The sequence below is a fragment of the Aptenodytes patagonicus genome, chromosome 27 (assembly GCF_965638725.1).
Source record: "Aptenodytes patagonicus chromosome 27, bAptPat1.pri.cur, whole genome shotgun sequence".
In the NCBI taxonomy this organism is placed as follows: domain Eukaryota; kingdom Metazoa; phylum Chordata; class Aves; order Sphenisciformes; family Spheniscidae; genus Aptenodytes; species Aptenodytes patagonicus.
The window spans coordinates 1906951-1929238 of NC_134975.1; the positions used below are offsets into that span (position 1 = coordinate 1906951).

Sequence of the window (22288 nt, forward strand, 5' to 3'; positions counted from 1 at the left end):
TCCTCTTGCCGTCTTCCCTGCAGGAGCAAGGAGCGTGGGAGAGCAGAGGCTGGCTGGGGTGATCCTCCGCACTCTTTCCTCCAAGGACTTGCAGACAACCCCGCCTTCTTCCCGGGCATCCTGCCCACAGCTCTTGCGGTACCTGCACATGGAATGTCTGAGCAATCTCCTTGTGCACGTCGTAGGTGAACGTTCCCAGGAGAGTTTCTGCCGCTGCCTCATCCACTCCCTCAAAGACAAGAGACAAAAGGAGCAGGTCAGGCTCGCACAGGGCGTCAGAAAAAGGGCACGCCGAGGCCGAACCCGGGAACCCTTCCCCACCTCCCTCGGCTCTAGCGGTAGTCTAGCACAGCTTAGGCTGACTCTGGGTCAGGGTGCTTTCAGCACGTGCTCCAGGATCCTTGGCCATGAAGCAGAGAAGAAGCCCCCAGAGGCACAGAACCCCCACGTGTCCCCAGTGGCCCCCCAGGGGATGCGGTGCTCTGCAGCAGCCAGCCCCAGACACATGTCTGAGAGCAGCCGCCGAGAGAAGCACGTCTCTGGTACAGCTTTTCCCTGGGGCCGGCCCCCCCCCCCGAGAAGCACAAGGCAAAGACTTACAGAGACAGCAAACTCTTTGGGGGCACTGCTGACTTCCCCGGAAGGAGAGACTGCCTCCGAGATATGCCAGATGGTGAAAGCCGTTGGCCAGATTTGCTCAGGCAGCCGGACGACCACGTGGCCCCGAGATCCTTGGAAAGCCCAGCAGCTGCCAGGGGCAATACGGGGCTGAAACCAGAAAGCCATGACCGTCAGCGGCAAGGCAGCCCAAGAGCCAACAGAGCTGCCTGTTTGGCCAGAAGCAGAGACCTTGCCTTGCCTGTGGGCTGCGATCCTGCTCGTAAATGAGTACAAGTCGCTGGGCAGCAGGGCAATATGGAAGTGTTTCTACAAAACCTCTGGGCTCCTCCAGCTTTCCCAAGCCAGCTCTGCTTTCTCAGAGCCTGCAGAGACAGGGCAGGTCTCCCCAGTGTACCTCACCCCATTGCCCTTCAAAGATTGCGCTGCAGCTGCACGGTCCAATGCAGACTGGGACCCTGCTTCAGACTTGGTAGACCAGATCAGGGCCGGGGCCCAGAGGAGCATCTCTCGCGGCTTCCGTGGCTCAGCAGCCCCCACCACTCCCACCCCCTCTGGAAAGGGACCCTCAGAGATGCGGTATGGCAGTGGGGCTGCCAAGGACAAACTGCAACCAAGGGTGGTGGGCAGGTCGCGGAAGCTGGGTTCAGCTCGGTCCCCCTCCTGATGGGAGGGCAGTGCTGTCAGGGATCGCAGGGGTCAGGAATGCGACGCAGCCTGCAGGGCTGAGCGATAGGGCCGGGCTGAAGGGAAGTGCTGTGCGCTTGGTCTGCCAATCCAAAAGCAAGGAGGTGAACCACAAGTCAGGACTTCCCTTGTGATACCTGCAAGATTGCCTCTGGAGGGTTTGCAGAAGAGAAGCCGAACAGAGAAAGCCACCAGGTCATCTTGCCTTGCCCACCATAACTCTTGGATGTCCTCTCCGCATCAATGGTGGCACCTGACATGAAGGAGGCCAGAGATTAGGAGTGGAAGCAGTGCATTAGGATGTATTTCTCAGGCTTGAAAGCAGAGCTTGGCAGACTTTGGGGGAGTGCCACACACAAACGGAGGGCAGCGAGACTTCCTGTCTGCATACCTATGGCTTCCAGAGCCCAGTCCGGCATCCGGACGTAGCCTTCAAGCACCTTCTTAATTGCCGCCTGGGTCAGCTGCAGAATTTCCTGGGGGGAAAAAAAAAGGGAATGGCAGTGAACACAAACACATGCACGGGCCGTTCCGCATGAACACCGAGTCCTAGCACAGAGCCAAGGAGCGCCTCTGTGTCAGAAAATGCAAGGCAAGACCCGTCGGCAAAGGTGCCGACTTTGAGAGTGCCAAGAGGAAGCAGCAGGAGGGAGGCCAGAAAGACAGCGAGGTCTCTGATCTGCCCCCAGCACCCTCACCTCTCTCTTCTCCTCTTGGACACCATGGTCTCCGAGGACCTCTCTCACTGCCTGAAGAATGGTTGCCCTCGCAGCAGACACCTGAGCCACCGTCTCCTTGAGCTCCCACGTCTTCTGCTCCAGCCAAGCCTGTGAGTTCCTGGAGGCAAAGGGAAAGCAGGTCTTGCCCAGCAAGCATGCTTAATGCATGTTTGTTAGCTGGATTTCACTATTTTGTGCAACTTTGCCGCTTTCAGCCACTTTGGTCTGTTTTTTTTTCTAACAGCAAACCCTCTCGTACAAGTGAGGTCATTGTTGATTAAGTTCCATTGCGCCTGTCTTAAAACGGGCAGCCGTTTATGCAGGATGGTGGATACACCCTCCTGCCTCCAAATCGGGCAAGAACCAGGCCTCAGACACAGCTGTCGTGGGGTGTGCGCAGGCAGAAGGGAAAGCAGCAGCCACCTCCCTCCAACCCGTCAGCTGACATTCATTGACAAGGTGACGCGCTTGTCCTGCAATCACAGATTTCTTTATTCCCTTTCTCGTTTTATTTCAAAAGAACCGGGACCTCGCTGGGCGGCTCCCAAAGGCGGCCGCCAGCTTTGGTGGCAGGACCCAGTTAAGGATGTCCCTCTTCAGCAGCACCAGGATGAGGACAGCAAACTGCAGCAAGGCGAGGAACAGAAGAAGTCTCCTGGGGGACAGGAGAGGGGTCAGGCAGAGCAGGGGGCAAATTTGTCTCAGCTCTTTCCAACCACCCTCTTCGAACACCACCATGGGACCTTCACCGTGCTGGGCACAGCACTCCCTGCTCAGGACTGGAGTGAGGGGCACGGGCATCTCTCTCAGCCCTACTGTACGTCTCCCCAGTGGGCCCCAAAATCCCCCGCTATGCGCCCCCCAAGCTGGGAAGAAAAGAAATACCGAAACATTTCATCCCAGAGAAGTCCAAAGCTGCCTAATGCCCTCGGACCACTGGCACGGGCATCCCACTGCCTACGGAAGAGCCCCAGCACCCCAAGCCCCCCGGGAAACTCACCTCAGCCAAGAAGTGACCTTATGCCTCCTTGAAGCCCGCTGCTCCTCCTACAGGCCAAGGCACAGCAGGGATATGTGTTAGGGTGCGCGAGCTGGCCGAGGTTTGAGGGCTCAGACCCCGTCCCTCGTCCTCGCTGAGATTGGTGCCCCGTGTCATGTCCCCCAGGCACAGTGCAGACCCGTCCCTCCCCAAGGCCCACAGCGGGGTTGTCTGTCCTACCAGCCGCACAGCCACCATCTCCTGCAGCAGCGACGGATTGGTCTCGTCTGCCTGCACCGTCTTCCTCCTGCTGTGGACACCGTGGAGTTCTAGGCTGTGAGAAGAGACCTCGGCCGGCATGGCGGTCTCCCAGGAGGCCAACAGGGAGCCAGGGTGCTGCCCAGCCTCTGCTGGGGCTGGCACCAGGCACCCCCGGCACCCCAGCACTGCACAGACCCACCCCCCGCCCCTGTCCTGCCCCAGGCCTGGGGGGCATGGAGGAGAGCCTGGGAGCTGCTCAGAGTTGTGCAGAGCTGCTTCCAGGAGTCCCGAGTTGCTCAGAGATGTGTTGAGCCGCATAGGAGAAGACAAAGGGCTCTCCCGAGCAGGCTGGAGGAGCGGACAGGAGCCAGAAAGATGTCTGCAAGTGGCAGAGGTCTGCCTGGAGCAGCTCAGCACCCCCCACCCCCCTGTCCCAGGTTTCAGTCAGGGCCCCATCGCCACTCACAACGCTGTTGGCTCTTGGAGGCCTTTCTGTCTCTCCCGGAGGCGCTGGAGCTTGTTCCTGAGCAGCTGGACAAGCAAAGGGCCCAGTCAAGAGTCCATGCCATGCCCGCTCTGAGGGGGCTTCCCCCCACAAACATGTTGAGCCCCCGTCCCTCCTGTCCCCAGTACCTTCTTGACCTCAACCTGCTCCTGAACAGCTTCTGCCAGATCTGACCACTGCTCCCACTGCAAAGCAAGTGGGACACATTGCAGGGAGCCATGGTGGGAAAGGGCATCCCCAGTCAGTCCCCAGGGCACTGGGAGGTCAGGCCAAGGCCAGGGCGGCAGGCACCCAGGTGTCCTGGGGCTAGCACCATTGCCCAGCAGCTCTGGCCGCTCCCTGAGGGATTTCTGGATCTGGGTCACACACCTTGATCAGCTCCTGCACTGCTGTGCCTCCCTCTGTCTTTCCCTGAAAGAGGTCTGCCTGGGAGGGAAAAGAGAACAGGAGCGTCTCCAGGAGGGGCAGGGGGGTGGAGGAGGACCCCCATGACAGCGGCCAGGGTGCAACACCAGACTACCCACTGCCCCCCGTGCCTGAGTTCCTGTTACACACGGCGTCCCCAGACACACGAGTGGGGGTCACTCATCCCACCCCCTTCCCCAAAGCCATGTTGCTGTGCCTGCAGACCCACAGCAGGCTCCCTTGAGCAGCACAGCCACAGCCAAGAGCCTGGGGGATCCCTCCATCATGGACGCCATATCCCGGGGTAAATGTCCTCCCCAGCAGCCTGGACTTGCGAGCCCTGCCGGCAGGAGCAGGCATCCAGCCCATCCCACCCGCTGCCCGGAAGCCGGCCCCGGAGCACAGGGGACCCAGCGGGGACACTCACTGCAGCCAAGAAAAGAAGCCGCGTCTCCTTGCCAGCATGTCGCTCTCCTGCGGGCCAACACAGAGCAAGGACACTTGTCAGGCACTGCCGCAGGGTCGGGACAGCTGGAGTTGCACAGTGCCCCTGGGCTGCGCCTTGCGCAGGAGTCTATAGCCCATGCGTGGCTGTGACCTCCATGGAGCCTTCTCCCCAGAGAGACCCACGCTGGCCGGGGCCGGGGCTGGCACAGGCTCTCCCCCTTACCAGCTGTGCTTCCACCACCTCCGGCAGCACTGTCCCCGGCGCCTCTGCCTCCTTCTTCCTCTGCTGCTGGCTGCAGGCAACAGGGCTTGGTTGGACGAGTTACAGACCTCCATGGCCACGCGGGGGGTCCCCTTCCAAACATACACCACCCCATTGCCTGGCACCAGCATTGGCAGCCCCATCACTCGGGGTGCTGCAGAGACCCCCCCTGGGCACCCGTGTGGGGCCAGGGGCCCAACTCGCCAGGTCTCTTCCTGCTCCAGTGCCTCTTCAAGTTTCTTTATTTCCTGACGCAGCACCTGGGAGAAGGAAGGGTCCGAGTCCCTGAGCCCGCTGCGGCCCTCCTCCAGCCTCCCCACCCCAGGGCCCGTGGGCACCCACCCGTTTTCCCCCAGCCCTTTCGGCACTACCTCATTCTCCCGCTTAGCCTCCCGCAGCCAGGCCTTCATCTGGGCATAGTGCTTGTCCCCCTGCAAAACAACGGGCGTATCATGCGGGCGGCTGGGCTGGGACCTGGGCACCCTCGCCCCTCTCCAGCCCCAGGGCCACGCCCACTCGCTACCCCACTGCCCCAGGGCACCGGGAGACCGGGCCACTCACAAGGCCAGGCACAGGGAAGTGATGGACGCCCCCATATTCTGGGGAAAACGTCCTCCCCAGTCACGCTGCTGCCCACAGCCACTGGGCAAGCGGCGCTAGGTGACCCTCCTTGAGCAGGGGGGTCGGACAAGACAACATGACCTCCAGAAGTCCCTTCCAACCTCTCAGCCCCAGCCGACTCAGCTCTGGGACATGGGCAGAGGAGAGGACACCAACCTTACTGTTGAGCTTCTCTATGGCACCAGGCAGATCCTCATGGATCTCCTCCTGCGTGTGGAAAGGAGAGCAGGGGCTCAGGGTCTGCAGCCCCAGCCCCCGTGGACCGGGAGCCACTCCGCACCTACCATACGCTGCAGTAGCTCCTTGCTGCTTGCCATTTGTGTGGAGCTCTGCACAGAATCTCTGCTGCCTCCTCGATCAGTCCCCGGAGCCTCTGCTGCCTGCCGCAACGGGGAACCGTCAGATTCCCTGTCACGGACATACACCCCCTTGCACATGGCGCTGCCCCAGCTTCCCGTGTCCCAGCGCCCATCAGCCATCGGCACACCCGCACCCGGCCAGCGGTCCTGCACGCCCGCCCTGTGCCCGGCTCGGCCTGCGCTAGCTGGGTGCCCAGGACTTGGCAGGAGGTGGGGGGGCACGAGGGAGCTGCACTGCTGTGCCTCCCTCTGCCTTTCCCTGAAAGAGGGCTGCCTGGGAGAGAAGAGGGAACAGGAACGTCTCCGGGAGGGGCGGGGGCCCAGTCCCTCCATCGCGGATGCCGTATCCCAAAGTAAATGTCCTCCCCAGCCACACCGCTGCCCGTGGCTGCTGGGGTGCGCGGACCCAGCACTGGCACCCCCGTCCCTGACCCTGTCAGGACGGGCCTCCTTCTCCCCTGTACTTTCTGCGCCTCTCCCAGGCCGGCGGCTGCCTCCCTGTTTGCCACCTGAACGTGCTGCTGCGGGAGAGGAGGGGAAGAGGAGCAGCCATCAGGGTGCTGGGACACTCCCGCGAGTGCAGTCCCCTCCGCATTATCCCCTCCCGGCTCCCCTCAGGCACTGTCTGTGCCCTCGCCTCCCCTCTCCTTCCCAGCCCTGCAGGCACTGCAGGCAGGCAGAGAGACCCCCAGGCCCAACTCTGGACATGGTCCGCATCTGGACGTGGTCCTGAGCAACTGGCTCTAGGTGACCCTGCCTGAGCAGGGGCATTGCACAAGGCAAGATGATCTCCAGAGGTCCCTTCCAACCTCAGCCAGTGTGTGATTCTGTGAACTCACCTTTGTCTGGGCCACCAGCCCCTCCAGCTGCTGGAGCTCCTGGCGGTTGTTTTCGAAACATCGGCCACAACAACCCCATGCGGCGCTACAGGCTTGGGGAAGAGGGGCTCGAAAGCTGCCTGTCGGAAAAGGACCTGGGGGTGCTGGTCGACAGCCGGCTGAACATGAGCCGGCAGTGTGCCCAGGTGGCCAAGGCGGCCAAGGGCATCCTGGCCTGTATCAGAAATAGTGTGGCCAGCAGGAGCAGGGAAGCGATCGTGCCCCTGTACTCGGCACTGGTGAGGCCGCACCTCGAATACTGTGTTCAGTTTTGGGCCCCTCACTACAAGAAGGACGTCGAGGTGCTGGAGCGTGTCCAGAGAAGGGCAACGAGGCTGGTGAGGGGTCTGGAGAACAAGTCTTATGAGGAGCGGCTGAGGGAACTGGGGTTGTTCAGCCTGGAGAAAAGGAGGCTGAGGGGAGACCTCATCGCTCTCTACAACCCCCTGAAAGGAGGTTGTAGCGAGGGGGGGGTCGGTCTCTTCTCCCAAGTAACAAGTGATAGGACGAGAGGAAACGGCCTCAAGTTGCGCCAGGGGAGGTTTAGATTGGACGTGAGGAAAAATGTCTTTACTGAAAGAGTGGTGAAACATTGGACCAGGCTGCCCAGGGAAGTGGTGGAGTCCCCATCCCTGGAGGTATTTAAAAGACGTGTAGATGAGGCGCTGAGGGACATGGTTTAGTGGGCATGGGGGTGTTGGGTCGACGGTTGGACTCGATGATCTTAGAGGTCTTTTCCAACCTTAACGATTCTACGGTTCTATGCCTCCTGGAGCATCCCCGTCCCAGCCCCTCGCCGCCGGCGCTGGCTGCTGGAGGGAGGACGCCGGGGCTGGAAACGCCGCTGCCGACACAGATGGGGTTGGGGAGGCAGCGCTGGCCTGCGCCGACGCCTTTGGCGGAGCCCACGGGCTGCCTTGGTCAAGTTCCGCCTGATCAGATCTTAGCCCTGCGCTTTCTGCTCGGCAGAGGCGGCGCTGGGGGCCTTAGCGGCAGCTCCCCGCTGCAGGCTGCGTGGAGGGCTTAAAACCCACCGTGTCTCGCCTCCTCCCGCCACTGCATGCGAAACATCCAGCTGGGGAGTGAATTTAAACTGACTTTCAGTGGTTTATTAAAGTCAAAAGCAAACCGGCGGCTCGAGCGTCTCCCTGGAGGCCCCCGCCTGCCTCCGGCGCTGTCAGATACTCCGTGTCCCACCACCGGCTCCTCCACGCGCCGACGGGGCACGCCAGCACCGGGAAAACTTCCCTTTTTTTTTTTTTAAAGCGTTTTTTCGGGTATAAAGGAGGGGTAGAAATCGCCCGTCTGTGCGCCGGGCCAGCTCCGAGCTCCTCCCTCACCTCTTGGAGAAGAAAACCCTTCCCCTGCCCCCCCGCCCGCCCTATTTCTGCAGGAATTTGAGACACCCCCCCCCCAAGAGGAATTCACCGGGGGGGGGGGGTTGGGGGGTTTAACCCCCTTTAAGACGCAACTCGCCGTGCAAGTTTGAGCATTTCTTTTATTTTTACACTTAAATATTCTCTTTAAATACAGCATTATCACCATGAGAAGAACATAAAAGGCCGGGGGGTGGGGGGGGGTGGGGAACAAACAAACAAACAAACAAACAAACAAAAAATACGCGGAGGACAAGCTTTGGATTCACGCTGGGAAATTAAAACCGAAAAGCCACCCGGGGACGGGGCGAGGCGGGGCGGGAGGCGCAGAGTCGCTCTTTAAACAGGCCGAGGAGCCGGGGCGGAGGGTGGCCGGGGGCGGGGGGGACGGGACACGGGACACACGGACGAGGCGCCTGGATTTCGGCGGGGCGCTGGGACCACGGCTCCCGCAGCAGCTCGGTAGCACCAGAGGAGACGGGCTGTTTGGTTTCTTACACGGCGACGGATCGAGCAGGAGCCGGCGCGGAACCGGCGTTGGTGTCGGTGAGCGCGTTTAAACCAAACAACAAAAGAATAAGAATAAAAGGCAGAAATGCGCTTTCATTGCACTATTAACAGCACAGTCATCTTTGTAAAAATAGAATAAATCCTGTTAGTTCTTTGCTTGTTGTGGAAGCACCCACCCCAACCAGCGTCTTAGGATTCATTCTGTGGGTTGCCGGAGCCTCCGGGCCGGCCTAACGAGTCGCCCAAGGAGCCGAGTCGCCAAAGGAGCCACGTCCTGGCGCGAGCAGGTCCCGACCCGGCTGCGGTGGCCGAGGGCCGGGACACGGAGCTGGGGAGGGAGCGCCGAGTCCCTTGAAAATAAAAACAAAACTTAAAAAAAAAGGGGGGGGAAAATAAAGACGTTAACCCAGCCAAGTGCCACCGTTTGCTCCGTTTTTGCAGCTCGGAGTCGCTCCGTTTCCTGCGGGAGCTGGAAAACCCCCCACGGCCAAACCGGCGCCGGCACACGGTGGCAGCTCCCCACCGGGAAGGGACGCGGGGACGCCGCCGGCGAAGCGCCCGATGAGGGATAAGGCTTTGTTCCTCCCAAATTTAGCCCTTGTGTGCCGGCCGAGGGCAGGGAGAGCTGTCGCCGGGATCGGCACCAGCTGGGTAACGTGCGCCGAGCCCCCACCCTGGTTTGGAAACCTGCCCCGTCCCCTCCGCTCTGCCCCGGGAGAAGGGGACGGCGTCCCCAGGGCTCAGTCCCGGCAGGGAGGGAGGGGACGGGTGGGGAAGAGCCGCTTTGCCGGGCTTAAGGCTCAGCTGGAACCGCTCGCCGAGGCGGCGAGAGCAGCAAAGGGTTTTAAACCCCTTTAAACGCCTTTTGGCAGAGGGAGGCGACTGCCAGGAGCACAAGCAGAGCCTTAAACCGCAACAACCCCCCCCCAAAAACAATTAAAGCACTTTGTCAGACCCCAGTTTTCCCGCTCTCCAGCTGGGACGGTTCCCTTGGGAGCAGCGTCCCCTGTGAGCAGCTCTGGGGTTGTTTTCCGAGGAGAAGCCAGGGCGGCGGCCGCGGGGCCGTATTGGATCCAACCCTCCGGCAGAGGAAGCTCGTGGGCATCGGGGGCTCTTTGCTCCCCCCCCCCCTTGATTCCCTCCTTAAAAAGAGCAGATTTGCTCATCCGGAGTCGGGTAAATGGCGGAGGGGGACGGAGGGGAGACGCTTCTTCTCGGCCGGGATCAGGCTGGAGCGAGGGCGGAGGTTAAAGCCACGGGGGAGAGGGAAGGGGAGCTCGCAGAAGTGCCTCCCCCGGGTCCTGCCCCTCGAGACGCAGCGCAGAGACCTTCAACGGGGCCGGTTTCGGCAGGAGGCAAAGGGGGGGGGGGGGGGGCCCGCCCCAGCGCTGGGGGAGCCGGGGTGGCCGGGAGGCTGGAAAGTGCTTTTGCTGCCTGGCCCAGGGGGGACGCGGCAGCTGGTTGCCTTGACCGTTCCTGGAGCGCGGGGACAGACAGACGGATGCGGTTCTCCATCACGGCCGTGCCGCAGCCGCAAAGGGATCAAACTCTTCAACTCCGGGTGGTTAAACACACCACCCCCCCACCCCCCCACCCCAAATTTTCTAGGAGAGTTTGCGGACCGTGGTCTCGCCCCTCTTGTGCAATTAGAGCCTCCCCGCCGGCGCCGGGCCCTTCCCGATCCATCCTGGCCCCTCGTGCCGGCTGCGGTGGCCGGCAGGGCACTGCCGTAGGGAAGGGGCTGGAGCAGCACTGGGAGGCGCTGGGTTGTGACACAGCCCAGTAAACATTCATTAAAGGACCAAAAAAAGAAAAAAAAAAAGGAAAAAAGGTCTTTTTTCGTTAAAAAACAAAGAGGGCAAGAGGTCTCCCAGCAGCCTGGAGGGGCCGGGGCTGCGGCGGGGGCAGCTCGGGGGGAGGAGAGGAAAGAGCTGCCATGGGAAGCAGGAGGCTGCAGGTCCAGCGTGTCCCGGCGCGCGGGCGGCGACTGAGCGGCCGCCGGCATCGGCCGAGCTGCGAAAACCGTCTCTGCCGGGCAAGCGAAAGGCTCCTGGCACCGGGGCGAGGGGACGCCGTTTAAAATCCTCTGTACAAAGCAGCCCCCGCTCACCCCCCCCGCCCCCCCCAGCAATTAAATAACCACCAGTGGCCGCTGCCGGTCCATAAAATATTATTGTCAATAAATAAACGAGCGCCGAGGGGGGACGGGGCCGCTCACACGGGCAGGACGGGCCCCAGCGAGCGCTCCTCGGTGGAGGGTGGCTCGTGCGCCCGCTCCGGGGCTCGCTCCGGTGGCACGGGGGATGGGGAGCGTGGGCAGCGGGGAACAGCCGCCGCTCGGCAGCCCTCGGAGGACGGCGCGGCCTCCGGGGACGAGGGAGGATTTTTGGATGCTTCCCCCTTGCTCGGAGCAGCGGCGGCTCGGCTGCAAGTCACCACGGGGACGGGGAGGACGCCGAGGTCCTTCTCGCCCGGGCAGGAGGACGGTGCCGGCGGCTCCGCCGGGCTGCTCTCGCCCTTGGTGCCCAGCACCGGCCTCTGCTCCACCTGGTAGTAGACCACAGGCCCATCGTTCAAGTAGGGCTGGTCGCCCACCGCCGAGGCCGCCTGCTCCGAGCCGTCGGCGAAGCAGAGGACGGACGAGCCCGGAGGTAACTGGGCTTGGATGAGGATGGGGGCGGCAAGACCCGGGCACAAACCCTCCGGCACGGCCAGGGGCTCCTCCAGGATGCAAACGCCCAAGCTCTCCACGCCGGAACCGTTGCTGGAGTCTTCCTCAGCCTTCAGCCTCTCCAACTCCTCCGCCGTTTGCAGGTGCATGACGGCCGTCTCGTTCTCCGCCATGAACTCCTGGAAGTCCTGCGTTTCGGCCGGCTGCGGCCCCAGCCAGTCGCCAGCGGAGCTGTGAGCGGCAGCGGCGGCCGCCTCCTCCTCCGGCACCGGCGGCCGCCCGCCCTGACGCTTGTTCTCCAGCTCCAGCTTCATGATGGTGTGGAGGTAGTGAGTCCGCACCCGGATGGGATTGAATTCGATCCGACCGGCCATGTTACCGCAACCGTCCCGGGAGCAGCCGCAGGGGAAGGACATGCGATCCACCTGGCAGGGAGACGGAGACGTGGCAGCTCCAGGATCCCAGAGGATCCCTCCCCAGAACCTAAAATCCATCCTGGCACTGCCCAATGTCGGGAATTTGGCGCTGGGGGAGTTTTTTCCCCTGTGAGGTGTCCCCAAAACAAGCTGGAGCTGCACCCCGGCCCCTCCAGAAGCAGCTGGCACACAAGGAGAGTGTGCCGGCACCAGGACGAGCCCTGGCAACCCGGTTTTGCTGCCGGCATCTCCTTCCCCGACTCACCTGGCATTTAATCCCTGCCTGGCTGCAGGCGCAGGCCTCCGGGTCGCAGTAGAGGCGGCAGTCGCAGCCGCACTCCTCCCGGGACAGGCGGATAGCCCGCAGCTCCTGCTTCTCCTCGGCGTCGATGCGGTGAACACCGGAGGCTCGCAGCAGAGCTCGGCGGCGTTTGGTGGGCAGCGGCTGCAGGAAGAAATAGTCGTCCACCTCCACGTTCTCCACATCAATGTCGTCATCTGACACGTCCTCCAGCGTCAGGCCGTCTGCCTCCTCCGATTCCACCGTGCCGTTCTTGGTGAGCTGCGGGGCAGCAGGGCAGAGTCAGCGCCCAGCCGGGGGGACGCCGAACCCCGGCGATGAGGCAGGATGGAGGATGTACGTCCCTCCGTCCGGCTCCTGGTCCCCCGCCGACCACCCACCACCCGGCTCAGAGCCTTCCCTTGCCCCCCAGCACCAAGCAGGGTCTGGCACGGCGAGCTGAGCCCCGCACGGGGCCGTCCCTGCGCGATTCCCCCCCAGCCACACTGCGGGCGGGCTCGCGGCAGTTTATAGGAGAAGGCAGGGGGGAAAAAATCAAATAATAAAAGAATTCAGAGCAGAGAATCCCTTTTCCGTCTTTCCTCTGCTACGGCGCCCTGCAAAGGGCCAGATAAAAGGAGGTCGCTGCTGCTTAAAATACCAGGGTCCCGGGAGGGCGGCGGCAGCAGCGGAGCTGCAGAGCATCCCCCCGCCTTGTCCCTGGGGAAAATGAGGTGTAAAAGCAACGGAGGGGCCAGAGCCGGATCCTGCAACGCGCCTTCACCTCCCCGCTCTGCTCCTTCAACCTCCCTTCCTCCCCAGGCACTGAAACACCCCCAAATCTTGGCACTGAGGATAAATGGGGGTCCCCAGCCCTCTGAAAGCCGGCAGGCGTGGAGGCAGCGGACGGAGGGGTCCACGGGCCTCCCGAGGAGCTGGTGGAAAAGCCTATGTTTAAAAACAAAAATTAAAAAATAAAGACAACGAAGAGGCGGCAGGCTGGATTTGCCTCCCTTTGCCCAAAGGAAGCTGTCACGGCAGCGGGAGCCCCGTCACAGGCTCTGCAGAGCATCCCGGCGAGCAGAGCCCAACCTCCGGGCACCGCCCGAGGGCACAGACCCGGCGCCCGCAAATTGGGGACGGGTTGGAAAACAGGCAGAGCCACCCGAGATCCCCATCTTCGCCCGACGCAGCCCAGCTGCCTCCTCCCAGACTGGAATTTCTACCGGCACAGAGCTGACCAGGTTCGGCCGACAGCTCTGAACCCGGCACAGGTTGATGCTGCCCGGCCGGCCCCGCGCGCGGGTGCAGCATTGACACAAAAAAGGTAAAAGAAATAAAAAGGAAGAGTTTAGCGGCGATAAATCCATCCCCAGTCGGTGTGAAATGGCAGCCTGGATCTCTCTCCTCCGACTTGGCTTGTGCTCAAGCTCCACCAAAGCTCAGCGAGGTGTTTCCCGGCATCACCCGGATTTCACCGGCGGCGCCCCGCTTCCCTGGCAATACCTTCATTTTCTTGGCGTGGAGTTTCTCTTCCTTGAGGTGCTCCCGTAGGATCTCCCGGTGATTCACCTCCTGCTCCTGGGCGAACTCGCAGAGCGTGTAGCGGCGGACGGAGTTGTGGCGCTGGGCCATGCCCAGGGAGCTGCCGCCCTGGCTGGGGACGCTGGTGAAGCCCTGGCGTCGGGCGAAGTAGTAGACGGTCACTTGGTCGAAGCGGACATTCTTCCTGCGAAGCTGCTTCTGCCGCTTCAGGATGGAGGTGGCTGGGGAGGGGGAGGGAAGCCGGAGAGGGGCTGTTAGGAGCAAAAAAAAAAACCCCTCGGGGGTCCCACAAAGACCTCCCACCCCACTGGAAAGGGGCTTTTCTGCTCCCAGGAGAAGGTCGAGCTCGGGCTGGTGGCCCTGAGCTGGCTTTGGGCGACGGCTGCGTCCGCACGGGCTGCTCTTACCTCCGATGCCACCCAGACCAACCCCATTAGTCCCCACAGCCCTACGCCATCATCACCCCGTTCAGCCACCAAAATATTTCAGGAGGGGCGAACGCCGGGAGGGGGATGGAAAAGGTCCAGGACGAAGCTTGGACAACCGGTTTGGGGTGTAATATTTGAAACTCCCCGGGGTCTGGCACTCACGGGACCGGCGAGCAGGTCTCTGCTCATCACCCCAAAGGGGTTGTAAGGGATGAACAGGGGAAGAGCGGAGCCAGCCCCACGCCCAGGCGCCTCGTGCTCGATGGCAGAGGCACCCGGAGGCTGGGAGCACGGACGGCCACCGTCGAGCGGAGCCAGCCCCACGCCCAGGCGCCTCGTGCTCGATGGCAGAGGCACCCGGAGGCTGGGAGCACGGACGGCCACCGTCCCCGACCCACTCACGTATGAAGCCGGTGGAGCTGGAGGGGTTGACGCTGTCGCAGCTATCGGCGCTGTCGCTGTTGGAGATCTCGTCGTCCGAGTTGGAGCCCGGCGAGCCCACGTCCGCATCCTCAAACTTCCTCTTGAGGCCGGCGCTCGCGATCGCATCCATTTGGCCGTGGTTCGCATGGAGAGCCGGCGGGCGGCAAGGGGGGGGCGCTTTCCCACCAGCTCTCCGGTGCCGGCCCCCGGAGCTGCCGGCGGGCTCACCGCGTCCCTGCGGAGAGGGCAAGAAGCCGTAACGGCATTTCGGATAAGCCAGCATCGCTTGGGATAACCAGGAAAGGTTTCCCTGGCTCTTAAGAGCAGCTTCTCCCCATCCCTGCCCTCCCCACCCCGGATAAAGCCTCCGATCCCTGTCGCGTTGCTGCAGTTCTCCGAGGCGAGCCCACCCTCCCCGCGTCTGGTCTGCAGGAGGGAGCTGCGCGCGGTTATTTAATATTATTTAACGATATCCTTTAAGTTTTGGGCAGCTCCGGAGGGGTCAGGCGGTCGGGCAGGGTGATGGCTGCAGCTCCCTTCCAACCAAACTCTTCTGTTCTAAACCGATTTGTAACTGAATTAACCCCAAGCAAAAGGAGACGCCAGTTTTATAAAGAAAGGAGCTCACGCCGCCCCGGCGCGGCCGACCACCGCGCGTTTCACCCGTGAAATGACCTTCGCCAGCGGCTCGGTGCTCCCGCTAACTCCCTCGCTAAAAAACCCTAAAGCTTAAAACGACCTCGGGACGTGCCAGGGGTTACCCGTCCATCACCGACGCCGGATTGGCGGCTCCATCCAGGCCGTAGGGAGGGAAAAAGCCCTCGTAGGGTTTTGCTGGGAGAGTCTCCGGCATTTTCCTCCCCCCTCGTTAATGCCTACGTGCTCCAAAAAAAGGCGGCTTGCCCATGGGAAGCCGGGAAACGCTCGGCTCCAGCTTGGGCGAGGAATTTTTGGGAGCCGATCCTCTGGTGGGAAGGGCAGCGAGCATCGCTCCTCGTCCTCCCGAGGCTGTCGGGTCACCGCGACGCCAGCGGCTTCTGTTTTTTGAACCGAGCCCAGGGCGTCCCTCGTCCCCAGGGCCGGGCTGGAGCGGGAAGCCTCCCGGGATGCCCCGTCCCCCCCCCCCTCCCCGGGGAGCCCAGCACCCACCCGGTTGTGCCGTCTCATCTCCTCTCCTCTCTGCTTTGTGTTCCCTCCGCTCCAACCGCCGTTCTCATGGCAACGGAACAACCGGCTTCGAAAAAAAGCATGTCAGCCAACGGCATCCCTGCGGAACCCTGGGACACGGCGACCTCGGGGGTGGGGGGGGGGGGGGATCAGAGGGTCTTCGGATGCGATTTGGGGGCAAACGGGCAGCGGGAGGCACTGCCCGCACCCGGATAAAGCTCAGGGATGGGCTCCGCATCGCCTCCAGCATCTTTAAAGCCAAAAAGGAAACACCGGTGCCCTCCTTCTCCCCCAAAACGGATGCGCTGGTGCCAAAGCCGCGGTGGCACCGGGGCCGTGGCGAAGCCCCCGAGCAGGGTACGATTTCCCGGCCCACGGATGCCGGGGCTGGGGCTTCAATACGGCTTTTTGGGGTATTTTTTTTGTAGGCAAATTGCTTAATCCTGTTGCTAAAGGGGCGGGGGGGGGGGAAAGCAGCTGTTGAACCAGGGTAAGCATCAGCCCAATTAAGGGGCTGATTTAACGACACCGATCCCGCACACGACCCAAGGGGAAGAGCGGAGGCAGAAAACATCTGCTCAAGCATTGCTGCCCCGCTGAGCCTGGCACCACGGCCCCAGCCCCCCCCCCCTTTACTTTGTCACCTCCATCGCCCCAAAACGGCCCCCGCTCCGTGGCCAGGAGGTCCCTGGCCGGGCTCCTGCGGGTGCTCCTCGTCCCGGGAGCTCAGCCAAGCCCCCCCTCCCCGGCTCCGGGGGTCTCTGGTGATCAGACCTGGCCGGGCTGCCGCCTTCGTCCGCCTCGTTTTAGGAAGGAGATAATTAACGAGGAGAGTCTCCACCGTTTCTCCCGTTCCCTCCAAAGCAAACCTTCGGGGTCTTCGAGCGTCTAAAACCCCTCTCCCTCGGGTGAGGCAAATCAGCGACGGCGTCCGGGTGGACACCCCCACCTGCGGCACCAACCTCCGGCCGGGGACGGAGACCGGATCCTTCCCCGGATGGATCCATCCGGAGATGCTGGGACTTGATCTTAAAGGTCTTTTTCAACCTAAATGATTCTGTGATTCTCTGGTTCATATTAATTGTGTTTCTTACGAAGGACCAACTCCCTGCGCCGGGGGGGGGTCAAAACCGCCCCAGAGCTGGGAGAAAAGAAGCCAAAGCCGGCAAAGGTGGGCACCCACCCGGGGTGCTGCCTTGAGGGATGGCAGGGGCCGAGGACGGGGAGCCGGGAGCGGCGAGGAGCTCGGGGAGACACCGCAGGGGATGAGGCAGCCGGAAAATGAAGTTTTCGTCTCATTTCTCCACGGTAGAAGCTCCCCGGCGCGTGTGGGCATCCTCCTCCTCCTCCTCCATCGGTGCAGCGGCAGCTGCCCCCCCCCGGGCGATCCAAAGGCCAGTTTCATTCATTTATTCGCTCAAATTGCCCTTGTTTTGAAATAAACCCCCCCACTTTTGAAAACACCCAGGGCGCAGAGGCGAGCCCGGCAGCTCAGAAGCCCCCGAGACCCAGCGTGGAGCAGCGGGGGCCGCGTGCCCGGAGAGCATTTTGGAGAAGCCCCCGGAAGGGGGAGGACGGGAGACCCTCGCCCTCACACTGGATTTTACTCTGCAGCGGGGTGAGGGTTTCAGCCCAGAGGTCGGGGTCTGGCTTAAGCGAAGGTTTAAGGAGAGAGGGGGCGAAGAGCCGGTGTCCTCCCTCCGGCAGGGATGCTCATCCCGGACCGATCCCGCAGGGCAAGCCTCTCCTCCTCCCGCCTCGGCCCCTGAGCCAGAGACACAGCCAGGGAAAAAAAATCATGTAATAAATCTATTAACGGTGGTGGGAAGAGTCGGAGGGGGGAGGAAAAATTAAAATAAACCGTTTGCAGGTTCCGTTCAGTTTTTAAACGGAGATAAAGCCCCCAGGGGGGGATTTGGGATGGGGAAAGAAAAAACTTGACTCAAATACTGCGAGGAAGGAGCCAGGCGACCCCACTTCCCCTGCGTCCTGCTATTAAACCACGCCGAAAGGAGCTCAACTAAAAATATTAATTTTTTCCATGTCAGCCGTCGCCGGAATTGCCTCTGGGAGCCGGGAGGGGTTCAGGAGAGAGATGGGACTCGCGTGATCACGGATGCAAAGAGCCTCCCGAGACGGAGCCGGTTCAGCCAAGATCCGATCGGGAAAACCTGCCGGCTCGAAGCTCATCCAAGGTTGATTAATGAGCCCAGATCATCACGAGTAATTAACGCTGTCGTGCTGCAAAAAAAAAAAAACAACCCCCACGCTCCCGGTTTGCCGGTTCCCAGCTTTCAGGAGAGGAGGAAGGGCGGGAGCATCCCCGGGTGAGGGATGCTCCGTGGTCCCCAAAGCTCGTTTGCCAACGCCAAGGGATCCGCCGCCCTCGGTCCCAGGTCCCACTAACAAGTTTCCTTTCGCCTCCTGTGACTCCGGCGTCGCCGCCGCCGCTCCTCGATCCACGTCGGATGTGCCGCCGGGCTGCTCCTCCACCGCAGCTCGTCCAGGCGGAGACCGAAATAGCAATTCCGGAGTGATGAGCGGTTTTATTTCCAGATAGTCAGAGTAATTAGTAATTACCGGGCGGGGACCCTCTGCGCATCCTGCAGATTCTGCGATCCTCTGGGCCTCCTATGGATTTTGCGATGGCTCCCAAAAATCACGCACGGATCAAGGGCTCCGGGACCGAGTAACTTGGAAGATGCTCAAGATTTCCTCCTCGCATTTGCTCCCCTCTGCAAACTGCTTTAATCGCAGCCCTTGAGCATCAATTCTGAGGGGGGGAGGCCGGTTTAAATAAGTTTCCCGTAAAAAGCAAGAGCCAAAAGCGGATCCTGACAAAGCCTCCCGGGGTTTTGAGGTATCAGAGGTGCCAAATACAGGGACATGGGATTATTTCAGCAGCCGGATGAGGAGCGGGTGGGAATGATACGCAAGAAGGAAGAAAAAAAAAATATAAATATATATATAAAACAGGGAGAGACCCCCAGGCAAAGCAGCAGCCCGCCGGGCATCGGAGAAGCATCCCAACCCCGTCCTGGTTGATAACGGGTGTATTTAAAACCGGATAATCTTATAAAGAAAGGAGCACGTAGGATAAAGCCAGAAAAATATAATCGAGGAATAACCGAAGGAGCCCATTTTATTCCGTCGCAGCGCTCGGCGTCTCCCAGGAAGGCGACGCCGGAGCGCAAAGGCAGAGCCAGCGGCTGGAAGGAGCCAGGCTGCAATTTCGTGTTCCCCCCACCCCGAGACGAGGACGGCTCTCGGCAGCGATTTTCAACAGGAAAATGTCTCACCCCCGGGTGAAACCCACCCAAAAAAGGGGCTTCCCCTCCGGCAGTCGCTCCCCCAGCTCGGCTCTCTCCCTCCTTACCGGTTATGCAGCAGGATTAGCATTGCCGGGGATGACACGGCAGCATCACTGCAGAGCATCGTGCCGTGACGTCGGGGCGGGGGGGGGGGAGCGCACCGAGGTGCCGAGCACCCCCCGCTCGCCGCCGGCCCCGAAAGCAACCACAGCCCTGTAGAGCTTTGCGGGCGCCCAGAATAAAACACCCTTCGGCGCTCCCCGGTAAGTGGAAAAGCAGCTCCCACCATCGCCCCGAAGCCCCCCCGGGGTCGTTTGGCAAAGCCCCGACCCCACCGAGGACGGGGAAATGGGCATTTATCGCCGAGGGAAAGCAAACAGAAACCCACCGAGAAGCCGAACCCTCGCTCCGCGCTTCCTCTGAAGAGCAAATAAAGCAGCTCACCTCCTCAAGGCCGGCCGGCCGACGGGACGGGGAACCCCCCCGGGGCGGCAGAAGGGCTTTGGTTTAGGTTCGGCACCGCTTGGGAAGGGTTCGGCACGCTTGAGCACGTGGCCGGACACAGCGGAGCACGTAAACCCTGCTCCGAGGAGGAAAAAATTAAGCCCACGCTCGATAAGAATTAAACCAGGAGCTGGCAAAAATGGTCGGATCCGGGGGCACCTCCACCCGCTCAATGCCCGGCGCGGAGCACGCCGCTCCCTGCCCGTGGTCCGTCAAATCCAGGCGTTATCCCGGGGCGGGAGTTGGGGCAGGAATTAGGGCAGAAGCTCGTATCGACGAGCCCAGAAACAAGATTAAATAATTTCCACCCCGGTGGGGACGGAAGGGACGGCTGCTTGGCCACCAGGAAGAGTTCAGCAGTTCAGGTCATTTACAAATTAGTCGTCGGAGGCTTTCCCAAAGGATCCGGCCGCTGGCCTCCGCAGCCAGAAGGCTGATGGATTTGCCGGGCTGCGTTTCAGGGATGCTGCGGCCGGTCGGCACGCCGGAGATCCGAGTTCAGCCTGGGTCAGTCCTCGCACCACCAGCGCTTCAGTGAGTGACCGGCCTCGGTTTTTTTAATGACAAACGGCAAAAGATTCGGTTTCCTCTTCTACGCTGCCGCTAATGAACGCAGCTAACGAGTAAATCTAGGCTACAGCTCCCACGGCTCAAGCACCGTCGGCGCTGGAGCCTGTGCTTATGCAACCAGCATCACCATCGGCAGCGATGGGTCCGGGTTGTCCTAGAGCCCCAAATCACCTCCGTGCCTGCTGAAGGCGGGCAGATCCTCCCACGCTGCTGCCCGGCCTCCTGGGGAGGGTCAGGCGGGTGCTACGGAAAAGGCTGGTCCCGAAAAACCCCACTCGGTCCCTTTGCCCGTCACCAGAATCAAGTCGTGAAGGTGGGTCCACCCCACATCGCGCATGGTGGCTCCACAGAACACCTCGATCCAAAGATCTTGAAGGCGAGGGTGAGGGAGACCCCGAGGGTGAGGGAGACCCTGAAGGCGAGAGAGACCTTGAGGACAAGGGTGAGGGAGACCCTGAAGGCGAGAGAGACCTTGAGGACGAGGGTGAGGGAGACCCTGAAGGCGAGGGCACGGGTAGGGCAGCAGAACATCGCTGTGGCTGTCCTACTGGTCCAGCTCCTCCCGAGGGCGAGCGCCAGGTTGCTGAGCTGAACCCTCGCTCCTGGACGCTCTTCTCGCCGGGGTGAGAGGGGCAAGGCCTCATGCGCTGGCTGACACGTGCTCCTGGGCTCCCTCCAGAGAGCGGCCATAGCTGAGGACAGCTGGAGGCGGCCGGCCCCGGCCACCACGCCGCGAGGAGGCCACGGAGCGCGGGAGCTCCTGGGACTCCAGAGCGTCGGGGCCAGCTCCGCTCCCGCGCAGACCTCGGCTCCTGCCACAGTAACCCCGAGGAGGGTCGGGGCCACGGCGCAGCGAGGGCCGGGCAAGGAGAAACCTCCTCCGCCGGGGGCTGGTGGAGGTCCCACCACGGCCCACCAAGAGGGGGGGGGACCATCCCAGCCCCTTCCTCACCTCCCATCGCCTGCGACGGGGGCAACCCCCCCCGCAGCGGCCCCTCCCCGCCTTCGGGGACACCAGACCAGGACCCCCATGATGGCTCCTCCTCCAGACCAGCGCGTCCCACCACCACCACCGGCTCCTTCCCGCCACCCTGCAGGGGCCCCACCGCTGCGTGGCTTCTCGGGGACCCCCCCCCATAACAGCCCCACCCTCTGCCCCAACATGACTCCCGTATCCCCCACACTGCGTGACCCCCCCCTACATCCCCTATAGGTCCTCAGCTAGAGGACGAAGCAGCTGTAAGGGCACCCCGTGTCCTCCATAGGACCCTCGGCCCCCCCCCCATCCCTCATAGCCCCCCCCAGGTGCAGGAGAGGGGAGAGCCCCAGCTGCAAGGCTCCCCCCCAGCCCCCCGAAACGTACGGGTGCCCCACACCCCTTACAGGCCCCCAAAACACAGGAGAGGGCAGAGCCCCAGCTGCAAAGGCCCCCCTACACCCTCTATAGGACTCTAGTAAGGGCCCCCGGCATCCCCTATAGGCCCGCAGCTGTAAGGGTCCCCCACATCCTCTATAGGCCCCCACATCCCCCAGGCCCCCTGCACCCTTTATAGGCCCCTAGCTGGAAAAGGCCCCCCCATCCCCTATAGGCCTTCAGCTGGAAGGGTCCCCCATATCCCCCATAGGTCCTCCAGCTGGAAGGGGGGCCCACATCCCCTATAGGCCCCTGCATCCTCGATAGTCCCCCCCTCCCCCCAGCCAGAAAAGGCCCCCACATCTCCTATAGGCTCCCCAGCTATAAGGGCCCCCACATCCTCTATAGTCCCCACCACCTGGAAAAGGCCCCCACGCCCCTATAGGCATCCCACATCCCCTACAGGCTAGAAAAACCCCCCACATCCCCCATAGGCCCCCCAGCTGTAAAGGCCCCCCCATCCCCTATAGGCCCCCCAGCTGTAAGGGCCCCCGCATCCCCTATAGGCCCCCCAGCTGTAAGGGCCCCCGCATCCCCTATAGGCCCCTACATCCTCTATAGGTGCCCCAGCTGTAAAGGCCCCTACATCCTCTATAGGCCCCCGCATCCCCTATAGGCCCCCCAGCTGTAAGGGCCCCCGCATCCCCTATAGGCCCCTGCATCCTCTATAGGTGCCCCAGCTGTAAAGGCCCCCACATCCTCTATAGGCCCCCGCATCCCCTATAGGCCCCCCCAGCTGTAAGGGTCCCCCCATCCCCTATGGGCCCCCAGCTGCAAGAGGAGGGAGAGGCCGCCCCCGCCCCCCCATCCCCTATGGGCCCCCCCAGCCCGCCGGGGCGGGGGAGGGGCAGCGAGGCGGGACCCCCCCTCCTCCCCCCCCCCCCCCCCACTCACCGGGTCCCCGCGGGCGGGGCGGGGGTCGGCGGGGCGGG

The 22288-nt window shown here is 62.3% G+C and overlaps 2 protein-coding genes across 4 annotated transcripts; both read right to left on the reverse strand.

Annotated features, from left to right (window-relative positions):
- Positions 1-2530: 2530 nt before the first annotated feature.
- On the reverse strand, positions 2531-5983 carry LOC143171342 (uncharacterized). The gene is made up of 8 exons (XM_076360270.1): positions 5789-5983; positions 5661-5711; positions 4139-4222; positions 3898-3954; positions 3731-3795; positions 3244-3337; positions 3025-3071; positions 2531-2679 (listed from the first exon to the last, which is right to left on the reverse strand). The coding sequence occupies exons 1-8, from the start codon at positions 5981-5983 to the stop codon at positions 2538-2540; spliced, it is 735 nt and encodes a 244-aa protein (XP_076216385.1). The 3' UTR covers positions 2531-2537.
- Positions 5984-10780: 4797 nt separating this feature from the next.
- CSRNP2 (cysteine and serine rich nuclear protein 2) lies at positions 10781-22282 on the reverse strand. Of its 3 annotated transcripts, XM_076360479.1 has the most exons (8): positions 22251-22282; positions 19313-20354; positions 16332-18391; positions 15540-15624; positions 14370-14625; positions 13501-13760; positions 11980-12276; positions 10781-11723 (listed from the first exon to the last, which is right to left on the reverse strand). In XM_076360479.1, the coding sequence occupies exons 4-8, from the start codon at positions 15555-15557 to the stop codon at positions 10842-10844; spliced, it is 1713 nt and encodes a 570-aa protein (XP_076216594.1). In that variant the 5' UTR covers positions 15558-15624; positions 16332-18391; positions 19313-20354; positions 22251-22282; the 3' UTR covers positions 10781-10841. The 3 variants fall into 3 exon arrangements, with proteins under 3 accessions (XP_076216594.1, XP_076216596.1, XP_076216595.1); XM_076360481.1 differs by lacking the exons at positions 15540-15624; positions 16332-18391; positions 19313-20354 and having other exon boundaries at positions 22251-22268; XM_076360480.1 differs by lacking the exons at positions 15540-15624; positions 19313-20354; positions 22251-22282 and having other exon boundaries at positions 16332-18969.
- Between the last annotated feature and the right edge of the window lie 6 nt (positions 22283-22288).